This window comes from Vulpes lagopus, chromosome X (assembly GCF_018345385.1).
Source record: "Vulpes lagopus strain Blue_001 chromosome X, ASM1834538v1, whole genome shotgun sequence".
In the NCBI taxonomy this organism is placed as follows: domain Eukaryota; kingdom Metazoa; phylum Chordata; class Mammalia; order Carnivora; family Canidae; genus Vulpes; species Vulpes lagopus.
The window spans coordinates 26380554-26399168 of NC_054848.1; the positions used below are offsets into that span (position 1 = coordinate 26380554).

At 39.0% G+C, this 18615-nt stretch overlaps 1 protein-coding gene across 10 annotated transcripts in view; it reads right to left on the reverse strand.

Annotated features, from left to right (window-relative positions):
- DMD (dystrophin) overlaps nucleotides 1-18615 on the reverse strand; it is a 2057113-nt gene that overhangs the window by 22236 nt on the left and 2016262 nt on the right. For all 10 annotated transcript variants that reach the window (XM_041741334.1, XM_041741335.1, XM_041741332.1 and 7 more), the window contains 2 exons: nucleotides 10939-11182; nucleotides 9966-10089 (listed from right to left, as the gene is read on the reverse strand). In XM_041741334.1, the coding sequence (XP_041597268.1) occupies nucleotides 9966-10089; nucleotides 10939-11182 (368 nt within the window). The remainder of the gene's footprint in view (nucleotides 1-9965; nucleotides 10090-10938; nucleotides 11183-18615) is intronic.

Here is an 18615-nt window from a genome sequence, read left to right on the forward strand (position 1 = left end):
CTTTGTTCTTCTTTCTCAAGATTGCTTTGGCTATTGGCAGTCTTCTGTGCTTCCAGACCCATTTTAGCTGTGAAAAATGCCATTGGAATTTTGATAGGGATTGCATTACCCTGTAGATTGCTTTGGGTAGGATGGACATTTTACAATATTCTTCTAATCCATGAGCACAAAATATCTTTCCATTTTTTTGCATCTTCTTCAAATTCTTTTATTAATGTCTGATAATTTTCACTATACAGGTCTTTCACTACTGTAATTAAATGTATTCCCAGGCATTTTATTTTTTTCGACGTAAATGGGATTTGTCTTAATTTCTCTTTCTGATAGTTCATTATTATAGAAGCAACAGATTTCTGTATATTGATTGTGTATCCTGCAACTTTACTGAACTCATTTATTCTAACAGTTTTTTGGTGGAGTCTACGGGATTTTTTTGTATATAAAATACTTCATCTGTAAATTAAGATAATTTTTTCTTCCTTTATTATTTGGATGCCTTGTATTTCTTTTTGTTATGGGATAGTTGTGGCTAGGACTTCCAGGACTATGTCGACTCAAAGAGGCGAGAGTGGGCATTCTGGTCTTGTTCCTGATCTTAGAAGAATAGCTTTTGGTTTTTCACTGTGGAGTATGATATTAGCTGTGGGCTTGTTATATATGGCTGCTATGATGTTGATGTATGCTCCCTCTGTGCCCACTTTGAGTTTTTATCATGGATGAATGTTGTATTTTGTCAAATGCTTTTTCTTCCTCTACTGAGATGATTATAGATGATTTTCATCCTTCACTGTGTTGATGTGGTGTGTCCTATTGATTTGCAGATATTGAACCATTCTTGCATCCTTGGAACAAATCCCACTTGATCATGGTATATTATCCTTTTAATATATTGTTGAACTTGTTTTGCTACTATTTGTTGAGGTTTTTGCCTCTATGTTCATCATGGATATTGGCCTGTAATTCTTCTGCAGCATCCTTGTCTAGTTTTGGTTTCAATGTAATGCTACCCTTGTAAAACGAGTTTGGAAGTGTTCCCTCCTCTTCAATTTTTGGAAGAGTTTGAGAAACAGATGTATTAACTCTTTAAATGTCTGGTAGAATTCACCTGGGAATTCATCTGGTCTTGGATTTTTGTTTGTGGAAGGTTTGCAATTACCGACTCAACCTCCTTAGTAGTAATTGGTCTTTCCAGATTTTGTATTTCTTCATTATTCAAACTTGGTAGGTTGCATGTGTCTAGGTATTTATCTTCCCATTTCTTCTATGTTGTCCAGCTGGTTGGCATATAATTGTTCATAAGTGTCTCTTACTATTCTTTGTATTTAGTGCAGTCTGCTTTTTTATTTTTATTTTTAAGAAGATTTTATTTATTTATTCATGAGAGACACACAGAAAGAGGCAGAGGCATAGGCATAGGGAGAGGCAGGCTCCCTTCAGGGAGCCTGCTGTGGGACTCGATCCCAGGACCCCAAGATCATGCCCTGGGCCAAAGGCAGATAGATGTTCATCCACTGAGCCACCCAGGTGCCCCAGGGCAATCTGCTTTAATATTTCTTCTTTTTAAAATTTCAGTTAGTTAACATACAGTGTTAGAGAAGCTTCAGGTATACAATATAGTGATTCAGCACTTCCATATATCAGTGGTGCTCATCACAAGTGCACTCCTTAATCCTCATCACCTATTACATATCCTCTTTTATTTCTAATTTTATTTGACTCTTTTACTTTTGGCAAGGGTAGCTAAACATTTGTCTATTTTTATCTTTCTAAAAAATGAGCTCCTGGTTTCATTGATCTTGCCTTTTTTTATTCTATTCCCTTTGTTTCCACTCTGATTTGTATTCCCTTCCATTAATTTTGGACTTTTTCTAGTTCCTTGAACTGAGAGTTGAGACTTTTCTTGTGTCTTTATGTAGGTATTGATTACAATGAACTCCTTTGAAGTGCTTTTGCCATGTCCCATAAATTTTGGTATGTTGTTTCCACTTTCATTTGTCTCAAGGTATTTTTTTATTTCTTGATTTTTTTTTCTTTGATCCATGTTGTTCAGGAGGATGTTGTTTCGTCATCTATTTGTGAATTTTCCAGTTTTCTTCTTGTAACAAATTTCTAGTTTCAGACCATTGTGGTCAGAAAAGATGCTTGATTTCAATCTTCTTAAACTTACTGACTGGTTTCGTGGCCTCTAACATACATTCTATCCCTGGAGATTGTTTCAGTTGTGCTCTAGAATGTGTTGTTTTTGGATAGAATATTTATATAATCTGTTGAATCTACCTGGTCTAAGATGTCAAATAATTTAAGTCCAGTGTTTCCCTACTCATTTTCTGTCTGTATGATCTATCCATTAGTGAACAGTGGAATACTGAAGTCCCCAACTATTATTGTATTACTGTTAATTTCTCCCTGGAGGTCTGTTAGTATTCGCTTTCTATATTTCAGTGCTCCTATGTTGGGTGCATAAATGGGCACAGATGTCATACCCTCTTGTTGGACTGACCCCTTATCATCGTGTAATGCCTTTTGTTGTCGAGTCTAGCATGTCTGATTTAAGTGTAGCCACCCCAGGTTTGTTTTGGTTTCATTTTTATGGAATATCTTTTTCCATCCCTTTAATTTCAGTCTCCATGTGTCCTCACATATGAAGTGAGTCTCTTAGAGACAGCATATAGATGGGTGTTCTTAACAAGTTTTTTTTAGTATAGTTGACACACAGTGTCACATTAGTTGCAGGTGTACCACATAATCACTGAATTTCTCTATACCTTATGTGATGCTTGTCACAAGTGTGGCTACCATCTGTCGCTATCCAGTGCTATTATGATATCAACTATATTCCCCATGCTGTGCCTTTTATCCCCATGACTTATTCTGTAACTGGAAGCCTGGATTTCCCACCACCCATTTTGCCTAGCTTCCTACCCCTCTCCCCTCTGGCAACCATCTGTTCTCGGTATTTATAAATCTGACTGAATTTTGTTTGTTCATTTATTGTGTTTTTTAGATTTCACATTAGGAGTGAAATCATAAGGTACTGGTCTTTCTCAGTCTTTCTTATTTCAGTTAGCATACCGGTCCTGGATGGCTTGGTCTTTTTTGTTTTTGTTTTTTTCTTTTAAATCCATTCAGTTACTCTAGGTCTTTTGATTGGAGACTTCATTCTATTTTGATTTAAAGTAATTTTTTATAGTGGTGTACTTATTTCAAAATTGTTTTCTGGCTATTTTGTATTTCCTTTGTTCCTTTCTTCTCTTGTTCTCCTCCTCTGTGGTTTCATGATTTTTCTGTAGTCATATGCCTTGATTTCTTTCTTTTTCTCTGTTGTATGTCTACTCCAAGTTTTTGTTCTGTGGTTACTATGAGGCTTACATAAAATCTATTTTTGTAACAGTCTATTTGAAGCTGGTAACAACTAAGTTTTGAATGCATTCTAAAGCTCTACATTTTTACTTCCCTCACAACATTTTATATTTTTGATGTCACAGTTGATATCCTTTTATCTAGTGCACCCATTAATAATTTATTCTGGTCATTTTTACTATTTTTGTTTTTAAACCTTCATATGAAATTTTTATTTTTTTTTATTTATTTTTTTTTTTTCATATGAAATTTTTAAGTGATTTATCCACCTCCATCACATTATTCTGAATGTAATGATATATTTACCTTTACATGGAGATTTATATTTTCATATGTTTTCTTCTTACTAATTAGTACCCTTTCATTCAGCTTAAAGAAGTCCCTTTGGGGGTGCCTGGGTGGCTCAGTTGGTTAAGCATCTCACTCTTGGTTTCTGCTCAGGCCATGATCTCAGGGTTGTGGGATTGAGCCCTGAGTTGGGCTGGATGCTCAGCATGGAGTCTGCCTGAGACTCTCTCCCCCTCTGCCCTGCCTGCTCTTGTTCTCTAAAATAAATAAATCTTAAGTTGAAGGGCTTATTTTTAAAACTCCTTTTGTAAGATGGGCCTAGTGGTGCTGAACTCTTTTAGCTTGTCTGGAAAACTTTTTCTATCTTTCCTTTACTTCTGAAGGACAACTTTGCCAGATAAAGTATTCTGGTTGGCAGTTATTTCTTTCAGCACATTGAATGTGTCATTCAACTCCATTCTGACATGTAAAGTTTGTGCTGAAAAATCTGCTGCTGGTCTTGTGTGTACTGCTTTTAAGATTCTCTCCCTTAAAAAAAAAAAAAAAAAAAAAAAAAAAAAAAGATTCTCTCCCTTGTCTGTATCCTTTGACAATTATAATGAGTCCTGGTGTGGGTCTCTTTTAATTCCTCTGGGCTCTTGGATCTGGATGTCTGTTTCCTTCCTCAAGTTAGTGAAGTTTTCTGACCCTTTCGTTCTCTCTCTGTTCCTCTGAGACACTTATAATGTGAATATTTGTCTGCTTGGGAGTATCCTGATAAGTCTCTTAGGCCATTTTCAGTCTTTTTACTTTTTACTTTCTGCTCTTCCGGCAGATGGATTCTCCTGTCCTGTCTTTGATGGCTCATCCTTTCTGTTCATGCAGTCTGCTATTAAACCCCTCTCATGTAGTTCTCAGTTCAATTGTTGTGTTCTTCTGCTTCATGATTTCTATTGGGTACTATCTATCTCTTTGTTGAAGTTCTCACCTTACATGTACTGTTCTCCAGACCTCAATGAGCATCTTTATGACTATTATATGAACTCTTTTATCAGGGAAACCACTTACCTCCATTTTATTAACATCTTTTATGATTTGGAACATATCCCATTTCCTTTTCCTTGACATTGTGTTGGTTTCCATTCATTGGATAAAACAGCCACCTCTCCCAGTCTTGGACTGGTTTAAAATTCTTGTAGGAGATGAACCTTAACTTTCAACCCTGCCCTAGCTTTTGGTTGTCTTTCAAACATTTGTAATTGTCCCAGCAGCCTTCTTGGTTCTTAGTGTCACCCAGTAGTTGAGGGCATGCCAAGACCTCCCCAAAGGGGAGGATCTCAGCCAGCAGCTTTTTTTTTTTAACTATGATTAAATTTATTCAATGGCTATAATATTTAGAGTTCATATTTGTCCACAAATCAGTTTTAGAAAGTTATGTTTTTCTAGGACTCTGTACATTTGGTACACAGTTTTCAAATGTATTTCAGCCAGCAGCTTTTAGAGTATGCAGCTATCTATACCTTCTTCAGGGAAAGGCTAGGAGATGGGAGTTGGTGTTTGTTCCCTCTTCTCTGAGTCCTGGGCAACAGCCATTTACATTTTTTTTTGTTCGCTGCCATCCCACCAAACCTATGAACACAAGCCCTACTGGCCACCAGAGCCAGATCATCAAGTTATGTTAACTGGATGACAGCCACGAAAACCAGAGCATTAGATGTGTGTACATTCTCCTTTCCATATGTGACTTGGAGGGAGGCAGGAGAGTGATAAGGTGGTACCCACCAGCCTCCGTAGTCTCTGGAGACTATTTCAGGTGGCCCTTAGATGTGTATTACATTAGAAACCTCTACCTCAGGCTGAAACTTACGCGATAAACAAATAGGCCTCTTCCAAGGAAGGGTGGGTGCATTTCAGTCTGGGGCCTCTGAGCCAAGCCCTGCAGGGCTGGCCACAGTGAATCCTTATGAGCCCTTTAAGTACTGTCCTCAGCTGATTTTTTTGGTGATTCATATATTTAGTACCTTGTTTGTGGTCATGTCAGGGGTGTTGCATATGTCCAAACTCACCAAGGAGTACACATGTGTGCAGATTTTGGTCCATCAATTATACTTTAAGAAAGTTAAAAAAATTAAAAGAAGGCAGGTAATGGAAGAAAGGGTGGTAAAGGACTATCTTTGTGTGGTATTAAAATTAGAAGATGTTCTGGAGGCTGACCAGGATTTCAGATTGGGTTACATTTTTATCCAAAAGACACTCAGGAGAGGCCTAGCAATCTTGACTTATGGTTATCAACATCCCAGAAACCAAGACCTGGAAAGATCATCTAGCGAGAAGGAAGGGGCTAATGAGAGAATCTTGAGGAAAGTTGAGTGATGCCCTGAGAAAGGTACATCACCGATGTGATAATTGGATATAAAATATTTAACTTGAATCCAAGAGTGAGGGACATCCTATAGAACAAGTTGCTGTGACCTCTTCTAAAATGTCAGTGTCATGAAAAATGTAGAGAGGCTAGGGAAGTGTTCTAGATCACAGGAGAATAAAATGAAATGATAGCTAAATACAAAATGTGGCCCTTCACTGGATCCTGAATGAGAAAAATAGAAAGCTGTAAAGAATGTTACTGGCAGAACTGAGGGAATTTCAACTTAAATTATGCCTAACAGTATCATATCAGTGTTAATTTCCTGAGTGTGATGATTCTTTTGTGATTATGTAAGAGAGTATCTTTTACCTTGGAAGATACATGTTGAAGTATTTAGGGTTTAATCATTAAGTGGGTCAGTTAAATATACAAAACAAACTGCAAAACACCTAATGTGCACATATGCAAAAAGATGTAAAATAAAGCAAATGTGGCAAACTTCAATTAACTCCATTTCTGTCATAGTTTGAAATTCTTAGGCAGAAGCTAGGGAACTTCTTAACGTTTTTAAGAAAAAGTGAGTTGGAAGATGGGAAGAAGGGAATGGCTCATCAGAGGTAAGGAGTTGCTAGTGAAGCTCCTGGATACGTAACTCAAGAAACCCAAACTTTCTGAATTTCCTTGTCTCTTCCAATAGAACGTAAGCTTCACAACACTGTCCCAGTTAGGGACACCTGGGTGGCTCAGTGGTTTAGCGCCTGCCTTCAGCCCAGGGTGCGATCCTGGAGTCCCGGGATCAAGTCCCACATCGGGCTCCCTGCCTGGAGCCTGCTTCTCCCTCTGCCTGTGTCTCTGCCCGTCTCTCTCTCTCTCTCTCTCTCTCTCTCTCTCTGTTGCTCATGAATAAATAAAATCTTTAAAAACAAAACAAAACAAAACAAAAAACACTGTCCCAGTTTAAAAAAATGTATAGTGACACATATGGTATGCAGAGACATAGTGATAGGTATTTCATGGTTTGAGGAAGCACTCCAACTCATTAGGTTACTCAGGAGGTCACCCAGTATGACTTCACCCATGCTTGCCTTTAGAATGTCATTGGGAGAGGATTTATTTAAAGAACGCAATTCTGTATCCACAATATGGTTCTTTAAATCCCAGCCTTATCACACAGCTCAGACTTTCAAAGTGGGAAGATACACATGGCACCTATTTAAGTACCTGTGTGCATCCTTCAAGAAGAGGGTTGGGTCCCCCCCCCGCCAAACACAGTTGAAAAAAAAAAAAACACCTTTGCAGTTAGTCCTTTCTTTCAGAGAACAAATTCAGCCAATCCGTTTTATACTAGCCAGGTAGCTGAACTCACCCACGTAGAACACTTCTTGTTTTCCATTCTGCTGTGATCCTCTGAGCTCTGCAAACCATCAGGACCACAGCCTGATGTGTGCTGTGATTTGGGGGCTTCCTTGGAGATTCTTTCTCTAGGCCAGTGTTGACAGGCCTACATATAATCACTGCTTCTAAGCACCCAGGGGTCAGAATCTCACTTGTTAAAATATGCGGTACAGTTTCACATGCTCTGCTTACTTCAAAGCAAGGTACAAAAACTCCATTGGTTTTGGAGTTTACAGACTTTGAAGAGGCAGACATTTTTTCGCGTGCCAAACTATTGTTTTCGGTCCCAGTGGTCCAGTGGTTCTATTCGGATCTCATGGCAGGGAAAGAGAATCTGATGCGAACACTGCCCTCAGTCACTGAGCTGGGATAAAGCCAGGAGAGCCGCTCCACACACACATTTTCTTCCTTCACAGGACAACTGGGACCTGGCTTTCCTGCAAGGTCTGACTTCTCTGGAGGAACAGAGGACTCTGCCCACTGCCTGAGGGTCTTGAAGCTCATCAGAACTGCTTCCCCAGCCCTCTGCAGTCCCCTCGCACAACCTCCTCAGTATCTCCATCACCTCAGAACCTCACTACCATCTGATAAGCCCGACCACCCTGGTCTTGTCAAAGCCATGAAAAGCCCCCTCTCAGTGATCTCCATGTATAGTCTTTGGCAGCTCACCAGTAGGCTGGGTCTTAGATATAGATAGGCATCTCATGAAAGTACGTCCAATTTTGAAATTCTCCTGACTGTGGTGCCTTGATTCTTCTTTTCTGTCTGGCACTTTACCTTTCTATATGCTACTCTCATAGAACATTTAAGTATAAAATGAATTTGTTGACACACTATGATACCAGAGCTTTAAGTGTGAGGAATCAAAGAGACACAGGTCTCTTCTTTTCTGTGAGGAAAGATCAAGAGGGTCAAATACAACCAGTTTAGGATCCACGGAAAAGGAAACAAAACATGGGGCTGCCTCATACTGGGCCTGAGGACAGAGGTGCCCGGGTAGCTCAGCTGGTTAAGTGCCTGACTCTTGGTTTCAGCTCGGGTCATGATCTCATGGGTTGTGGGATCGAGCTCTGTGCTCAGCAGGGTGTCTGCTTGAAGAGTCTCTCTCTGCCCCTCCCTCCACATGCATGCTTGCTTGCTCGCTCTGTCTCTAAAATAAGTAAGTCTTCAAAAAAAAAAAAAAAAGAGCAGGATAAATGAAGGGGATAGATAAAGTATTTGTGGCCTTCACAATCTAGCATGGCAGGAAAAGTCAATAAGCAGACAGCTGGTGACATTCTATTATCATTTATGCCTCATGCACTCCAGTTTTCTGAGAACCCAGTCCTAGGCAGAAATGACACTAGACCATTTCCTCAACAAACTCATCTTTCACTTAAGTCCTCATTGTAACTTTGTTATGTTCCAAAAATGTCTCCACTTTGCTCCAGCCTCACTTGTTTTCAAAATTACTGAAAACACACATTCTCCAACTTCACAATTTTCTTGGCTAATGCATTGACACGATCCAACGAGCCATCATTTCTTTTCATTCTTTGACCTGTTGCCCACATCTTCATTCTACCTGCTTTCCACTCCTTTATTACCCCATCACCTAGAGGGAGGTCTTCCTCAAGACACTGGATACAGGCCCTTTTGTTACACATTTCTTATCTCATACCCTCCAGCTCCTACTTCCATGGAGCACACTGTCACCTCCCCCAGCCGGCTCTTTTACACCAGATACGGACCTGATACGGACCTGTGCTTTCACTTTACACACACGACTACGACCTGCTGGTTTCTCAAAGTGTGTCCCCAGTCACAAGGATCACTATCTGGTTCTAACCCAATGCTCTCCCATCATTGCCCAGGCAGGCCCACAGCCCTAAATACTCTGTTTTCAAGTAGGAGTCTCCCAGTCTTCTCCTCCCTGACCCCTAGCTAGCCTACACTTTGAACTCCCATAGTTTGGCCTTTGTGTTTGCCTCTTAAAACTTTTATAAGGTGGAACAATGGGTTACTTTGGGCCACAGACAGCTGCCGGGATACCTCTTGGGAGATATTTCTTACCCGACATATATTCTTTTCTGACCAAAGTGAGTCCAACACCTCTGCTCAACACTCATGTCATTGTAGTATGACCCCAATCTTCCTCTGCAGCATTATTTCCTTCTCTCTACCCCACCCCTTCTGCTTGGACCTGATTTTTCTACTGACATGGACTACTGGCTCTTTGCTGCCCTGGGCCAAACGTCTTTATCTCTACATCTCCACTTAGGCTACTCCTTCAAAGAGTGCTTGGTTCCTACTTCACCCTTCCAAACTATGCAGAATTACCAATTCATCATAAAGCCTTTGCTGTTCTCCAAAATGAATGAACCCAAATACTACACTAGTTTGTTCTGAGGAGCTGAACGGCCAGCTTTTTGAGGGGGCTTGGACTATGTGACTCATCTTTGTATTCTAAAGACATTTATGACCATGGCTTGTACAGAGCTGATAGTAGGTGATTTAGCTGATGATCCGAGCAAACAGTTCACCATTTCCAGACCTGAAGAGAAAACAACATCTAAGAGTGGTTAAGAGAAACACTTACCCATGGATTCTGAAGTCTGACTGCCGACCACCCGGAGCAGCATAGGCTGACTGCTGTCTGACCTCTGAAGAGAGGTAGAAGGAGAAGACACCGTTGTACCATTCACCTTGGCCTCTGCCTGGGGCTAAGGTAGCCAAAAGAAAGCAGCATTAGTTTTCATAATAAACACTCAAATAATTATATAAGTTTAAAATGATGACTCATCGGATTCAGAAAGTAGAACCTTTTCTACATAGAAACCTCCCAAATTTTGCTGTTGATAAGCTCCATCAATACTGTCTTTGTATCTGAATTGTGCCCCTTACGTGTTTGAAAAGGAATTACGGCTACACTGGAATAAGATACATAAAATTATTAGACCAAATAACTGAAAGACCTAGAAGGTCATGTGAGAATGGTAAAACCATTTGAGACTACAATCATATAGCAGAGACTTTATACTTTTGTAAAGTATTAAGTCACAGGATGGAGGGAACATATTCAAGCTTTATGCAGGTAGGGCCTACCTACTACAATGCACTATCTTGCTAGGATTTCAATGAAGGCTTTAAAAATTATGTTTCAGGGGTTAGAAAAAAATTGAAAGGCACACCAGAAAATAAGACCAACTGCAAAAAACCACAAACAACAACAACAACAACAAAAGAGTTCTATTTCCAGAGGCATGATTTTCACTTTTAGGAAACTAGTGGAAATCTTTCAATACTTTTTCCCCCAAGATAAATTTTAAATAGCTTCAATAAAAAAGTTTTGTAGGAAATAATCTTGAACAAATATAAAAAGATATACTAGTTTTCCTCCCCTTCTTCTATCCCTCCATGGCCAGTACTTTGCTAGGCACATCCTAAGTACCCAACAAATCGATACCTCTTGCAATCCTAAAAGGGACTCTGAGTTCTATTTTTTAGTTCTGGATAAGAGAGGAAACAGCAATTTTTGCAATTATCCCATGTTAGAGAGATGTGGGCCTCACTTGCTCCAGCAGCTGCCTGAGCCTGTGTAACTGGGATTCCAGTTGTTTGTTGTGGTCTTCAAGGATTTGCATCCTGGCTTCCAGGCGGCCTTTGTGTTGACGCAGCAGCTTGGCCTCAGCGATGAGCTCAGCATCCCGGGGACTTTGGGGAGAAGTAGGCATCATTTCAGGAGGGGACGGCAGTGGGGACAGGCCTTTGTGTTCATGCTGCTGCTTTAGACGATCATACTCTGCTTGCAGATTTCTGTTGGCATCAAAAAAGTGAGAAGAGAAAAAAGACCCAGAAAGTTGAAAATCATCATCAGATTTTATATAAAATGGCATAGAGATACATCTGACCACCACCAAACACAACAGCAAGCAAAAGAGAGGTACTTAATGAATGGTTTTTATGATGAGGATCTTCGCAATGCTTTAAAAAAAAAAAAAAAAAAGAAAGAAAATTGGAAGCGTCTGCCCGGTGTGTGAGGGGAGATGCTTTTCAACCTCTTATTTTATGAGTGCCACGTTCAGATGAGCAAGCAGCAACGGATTCAGTCATTTTACAACTATTTCCTTATAATGTCATGAGATTACAAATTTTTATACCTCTGTCAACACAGGTTTGCTTAAAAAAATCAAACATTTCAACAGTAATGTGTAACAGCATAGTAACAGTGTAACCATGAACCCACTGCACTGTTTTCTCATAAATTAAACATTTGCCGTATTTTTTTCAAAAAGTTTTGAAGAAATAAAGCTGCAGCCTTCCTATGTATTCTCCTCAATATCCGATCAGTTCCCCCCTTCCCAGTGCCCCCAAGGAGATAATGCCATCCTGAATTCCGTGTCTATCATTACCATGAATGTATCCACGAAGATGAGGTTGAACTTAGTCAAGATGCTGTTATTTGGCTGTTTTACCTACAAAAGTGGCCATTTCATGTGATTCAATCTAGTTGTTATTTTGCATGTTCTTAAACTTTACGAACATTATTTTTAAGAAGATACATACCATTCTAAGAGTTGCTTTTTGCCTTCAACACCATTTTGGAGATTTATCCAGGTTGATACATAATAGTCCCTGATTTTAATTGTTGTAAGGTATTATTCTGCTGCTTGAATAGGTCAACAACATTCACCTGTCAGTGGATATTTAAGTTTCCACCCATCACTATTACAAACAAAGATGCAATTAACTTCCTTCTGTCGCCTTGGATACCTGTTTAAGAGATTCTTTATAGAACTTAGTTGGATGTGGAATTGTTGGGTTCTAGCAAAAACTTCAATTGTATTCATGGCATCCTTTAGTGCACAAATTTTAACCTTTAATATATTCCTCCATGTTTTCTGCTTTTTAAGAAAACCTTCTACCTGCATTTTATTTTTTTTGTTTTTTTAAAGATTTTATTTATTTATCCATGAGACACACACGGGGCGGGGGAGAGGGAGGGGCAGGCAGAGACCCAGGCAGAGGGAGAAGCAGGTTCCATGCAGGGAGCCCGATGTGGGACTCGATTCCAGGACCCTAAGCCGAAGGCAGACGCTTAACCACTGAACCACCCAGGCATTCCCTTCTACCTGCATTTAAAAGTTTAATTCACCCAGAATCTTCTGTGCTTGATGTAAAGACATGATCTAATTTTACTTCCCATCCCATAGATAAATTATGAAGCCAGCCTCTTGGACTGTAGAGTCCATCTTTTCCTCACTGATTTCTAAGGGTAGCTCTGCAATGCATCAAGCACCCATAAATACACAAATGTGCTTCTGAGCTTTCTGTTCTGTGGCTTTATTTTTATGTCCCCATGCAGATTGCACACTACAACTTAAAATAAATTGGTGTCTGGTAGGCCCTCCTACTCTGTCCTGCCTTAAAAGTGTCTTGGCTCTTATTGTTGAAATTTGGGGTTCCAATGACACTGGAGGTATATAGGTTCAATGGGGAAGAAGTGGCTTGGTGTTAGGGAATCTTCACATCCAAGAACGTGCTAAGTCTCTTCAATCTTATTTTATAACCATTAATAATGTTCTGTACTGTGTTTTTTCCTCTTGCTCTTCAGGCTGAATGCTGAAACCATTTACGTTTTTTAATGAATATATTTATTAAGGTTGTAGATTACCTTCTTGCTTCAGAATTGCTGAGGCTCTAATTCCAATTGAGGACACTTCTAATATTGGCTACCATGTGCCTGATCAGAACTGTTGATCTCTTTCTTCCAGTTTCAGTAATGCCAAAATAAGACGACAGATATCCACTGTTTGCAGATGATACACCGTCAGTTGAGAGAAATGCCTATCCACAAGTGGGGGGAGGTCTAGATCTCAGAGAACAGCCATGAGATGCAAGCAGAGCTTTCCCGCTGCCCAGCTTGGGAAAATAAGATCATCTTATGACCAGGTTTCTAGTTAAGGAAATATTTTCGGTTGTTCCCTATCTGAAAGAGCCACAGGGGGTGGCATGGCTTCCAAAATGCTGATGTCTACATGGAAGAAGACAAAATCCAATCTATTACTTTTTTCTTTTTAAAGCTCTATCCTGGACCTAACTTTACAAGGTTTCTAGAATTGTTGAAAGTCATAGGGGAAATAAATAAATACCTGATCTTTCTAATATACAGAAATATAATCTCTGGGGTGCTGGGTGGCTCAGTCGGTTGAGTGTCTGCCTTTGGCTCAGGTTATGATCCCAAGGTCCTGGGATCGAGCCCCACATCAGGCTCTCTGCTCAGTGGGGAAGCTGCTGCTTCCTCTGCCTCTGCCGCCACCCCCCGCCCCCGGCTTGTTCTCTCTCCCTCCCTCTCTTTCAAGTAAATAAATAAAATCTTACAAAGAAATATAATCTCTGATCTATTTTGACTGGAATCCTATCTATCTTTTGTTAATCTTCAAGGAGAGCTGTGTGTATGTACTTTGTTTCATAGCAAGCTGCTTTGACAAAGGAGTAATAAGACAATTTATCAAAACAAGTTTACTCTAAGTCAGATTCTGCACATCAGTCCTCTAGGTGGGAACCCATGTATGTAGTTGTTGGCATTAATTAAATCCAATTCCTAACTACTTAACTGAGAATCATCTAAGTGTTTCTGTGAACTTGAAACAGCATCCAATGTTTATAAGTTTTCACTTGATGGAAGTTACTGTTTTTCCCTCCTGGAGTTGTTCACTAGGAGAAATCCACCTTCATCGAAAAGTCCCAACTAACACCACCTTTTAATGGAGAATCCTATTCAAGATTCTTCTTTCTAGCAGACTATTCATTTTGAAAACACTATTTTTAGATGCGGACTTTAGGATAGTACAGCAAATGATTACCATCTTCCCACCTACTTTTCAAAGGTATAGACAGGCGACTACCTTTTCTAGAGAGATCGTCCTTGGTGTCTTCATCTTCTGAGTTTAGTTGTCCAAAGAGCTCTCTTTTATGAGTTCTTAATAAGTGCCTTTGTTCAGCTTAGTGCCTTTGTACAGCTTAGTATATACAACACATTACATTTTTGCTTATATGTTTTCCAGTGAAAACCAGAAAAGGCTCATTTGAATCTGCCAGGGCTTCCCAAAGCTGGGCTATAAAGAATACCAATTGCTCTATGGAGGCCCTTTCTTGCCTTACCAGATGTTGGAAATTTCTCTCAGGAGACCATTTCCTTAAAGACTCATATCTTTCTTCAGTTCTGGAAGATTCCCAGCTATTGTGGCTTCAAATACGGCTTCTCTGCCATTTTTTCCATGTTCTTCTGAAACTCCTATATTTTGGAGCCTTGTGGTTAATTCTCCATTTCTCTTAATTGCTTATTTATATATTTTAATTCCCTTATCTTTTCTGATGGGGTACAGTCTAGAATGTGTCCTGTCTATGGAGTTTAGTAATTTCAATGACGATAGTTTGCATTTCCAAAGATGTTTTTTTTTTTGAAGATCCACCTGGTTCTTTATTTTTGTACATATTTGTTTAAGTAAGCTCTATAACCCAGTATGGGGCTCGAACTCAGGACCTTGAGATCAAGTGTTGCATGCTCTCCCAACTGAGCCAGTCAGGCGCCCCAGTTCATTGGTTCATTTTTTTTTAATAAATGGTATTTCCTTATTTATTTCCTCTCCTTCTGAACTCACCTCTCAAGTAGTTTTTGGCTGCTTCCACCCAAGACCTCTGGTCTAGAGCTAGATCTTATATTGGTAGATTATAGCTCTTACTTAGATTGAGTGGCATGAATGCACTTATTGCTAAATTTCATCACCAGGCAACATGGTTCAGGTCCTGGTTTCAAGGCTGTGAAGTGATGCTCTTCTTTGCAACTGCATGCCTCACCTCTTTCCCAGGCTTTATGCATTAGAATGTAATGCTGCATCCATGGCTGCAGATAAGCTGTAGTCCCCTGCAGCAGCCCAAATTGTTCATTTTTCATTTCAAGTATAAGTCTGTCTGTGTGTATGTCTCTCAAGTGTGTTTTTTGGGAGCCCTGATTTTAAAAGGTGGGGGCCCCGAGCCAGGCATTTAAAGAGGCTTTTAATTCCTGTTATTACAGCAGGAACTGAAAGTCTGCTAACTTATCCCCACACACTGCTCACCATGCATGCCGTGGTTTTCGTCTTAGCATTCCATATGTTATCTACCACTGACTGGATCAATGGTAGGAGCAGAGGAAGATGCCCTAAAAAAAGAGCTCATGTGATCTTAATCAGAAGCCTACCAGGACATGTTGATTTTATAGATGTATGGTCAATGTTCCCTCAATATGCATTCAAACGTAAATTTACCATAACAGGATTAAATGAGCCAAGGAAGTGGGGTGCCTGGCTCAGTCAGGAGAGAATGCAACTCTTCATCTCAGGGTTGTGAGTTCAAGCCCCACACTGGGGGCAGGGATTACTTAAATAAAGTCTTTATAAAAAATAGCCTAACAAATAGGTGATATACATAAATCTATTAACTCAATAACAAACTTGATTTTGAGGGATGAATTTTCCCTCCTACAGTTCTGAGGCAGGACAAGCAATCATGCTAAAGGTTCAAAAATAGCTTAAAAGAAGTATCTTACAAAAAAGTATCTTGGCCAGAAAACAAATACCAAGTACTTGGAGTTCATATTCTCTTTTAAAGGTGTTTATTTGAAAGACTAATGTTTAAGGTATCGAATTAGAGATAACTTTTCTCAATAAATGTAGTCAGTGTGGCAGAGTTGTTAGGGCATATTTTTGTTAGGAGTTCAGAATTAAAGTTATCTTCTATATTTAAAAATATCTATGCCAATGCCTTTCAAAGTGTATCATGATACTAGATTTTTTTTGGACACAGTATTTATTTATTTTTTTAAAGGTATTTTTTATTTATTTATGATAGTCACAGAGAGAGAGAGAGAGAGAGAGGCAGAGACATAGGCAGAGGGAGAAGCAGGCTCCATGCACCGGGAGCCCGATGTGGGACTCGATCCTGGGTCTCCGGGATCGCGCCCTGGGCCAAAGGCAGGCACCAAACCGCTGCGCCACCCAGGGATCCCTGGACACAGTATTTATAAAGCATGTAGCAGAGATCATCTTCATAAAAGACCAATGGGATACTTACCCCTATTCCAAGGTGAGTTGTTTTAAAGCTTAACCACAAATACACAGTTTACACACTTTAACAGTTGGCTGTTGATTTATATTGTTACCAATATATATTTTGCTTTTCTTGAAGTTATACATGTACATCTCACCCCTATTAATTCTCTAATTGTTGGAATGTATTTATGCTGTCATTTCAATATAGTTGAATATATGTCAGCAATCAGATGACGACTCACAGAGAATCTATTTACGTTCTTGATTATCTTGTAAATTCTATTTCCCTGGTAGCTCTCTAAAGAACACTAATTCAAATTCACTGCACATGGCTTTTGTCACCACAATTTCTTCCAGCAGCCAGTCATCCTAAAAAGAATTCTCCCAGTATTAATTTCTTATTCTCCATAGAGCCTTAAAAAAAACCTTCATCCTATACTCATGTAAATGTATATGATTAATTTTATGTCATCAAATGTACAAACATGGTTGTCCAGATACCAATTTACCTTAAAAAATTTCCTAATCAGAATATCTCATCCCCAAACTGCAGAATACACATTTTTTTTCAAGTGCACATGGAACATTCTCCAAGACAGATCACATGTGAGGCCACTATACAAGTCTAAGTTTAAGAAGACTGAAATCACATCAAGCCTCTTTTCTGACCACAAGGGTGTGGAACCTAGGAATCAATTACAAGAAAACACTGGAAAAATACAAACACATGGAGAGTAAGCCATGACTGGGTCAACAAAAAAATCAAAGAGGAAATAAAAAAATACATAGAGACAAATGAAAATGAGAACACAATGGTTCAAAATCTTTGGGATGTAGCAAAGCAAGTTTATAGGGATACGGGGTTACTTCAAGAAAAAGCAAAGTCTCAAATAATGTAACCTAGGCCTAGAAGAGGAACTACAAAAGGAAAAACCAGCAAAGCCTAAAGTTCATAGAAGAAAGGAAAAAATAAAGATCACAGAGGACAAAAATGAAATAGAAACTGAAACTAAGAGCTAGTTTTTTTAAAAGATCAACAAAATTGATAAATCTTGAGCTAGACTCATCAAAAGAGTAGTTAAATAAATACAAAATGAAAGGGGTGAAATAACAACCAACATGACAGAGATACAAAGAATTATATGCCAATAAACTGGACAACCTAGGTAAGTTGCTAGAAGCACACAATCTCCCAAAAATGAATTAGGAAGAAACAGAAAGTTTGAACATATTGATTAGTAGTAATGAAATTGAATCAGTAAATTAAAAAACTCCCAACAAACAAAAGGATAGAACCAGATGGCTTCACAGGTGTTTTAAGGAAGAGTTAATACCTATTGTACCCAAATAGTTCCCAAGAAAGAAAATTACAGGACAATATCCTTGATGAACACAGATGAAAAAAATCCTCCACCAAATATTAGCAAACCAAATTCAGTGATATGTTAAAATGATAAATCAACATGACACCACATTAAGAAAATGAAGGATAAAAGCCATATGATCATTGCTTTCGCTTCATGTACCGAAACTGACAAACTTTAGCATCCATTCATGATAACAACTCCCCAAAAAAGTGGATTTAGAACAGAGCTCAACATAAAGACCATATATGACAAACCCACAGCTAACGTAATATTCAATGTGAAAACCCTTAGAGCTTTTCCTCTAAGATTAGCAACAAGACAAGGATGTCCACTTTCACCACTTTTGTTCAACAGATTACTGGAAGTCCTAGTCACAGCAATCTGACAAGAAATAAAAGGCATCCAAACTACTAAGGAAGAAGTAAAATTGCCACTGTTTACAGGTAAGATGATATTATACAGAGAAAACCCTAAAGACTATTGGAATAAATGAATTCAGTACAGTTTCCAGAAATAAAATAAGTAAAAATCTGTTGCATTTCAATACACTAATAATGAAGTAGCAGAAAGACAAAGTAAGAAAACAATACCATTTACAACTGCATCAAAAAGAATAAAATACCTAGGAATAAAACTTAAATACCTAGGAATAGAATTTAATCAAGGAGATGAAAGGCTTGTACTCTGAAACCTCCAAGACTTTGATAAAGAACAGATGACACAAACAAATGGAAAGCTATTCAATGTTCATGGATTGGAAAAAGGTCATTAAAATGTCCATACTACCCAA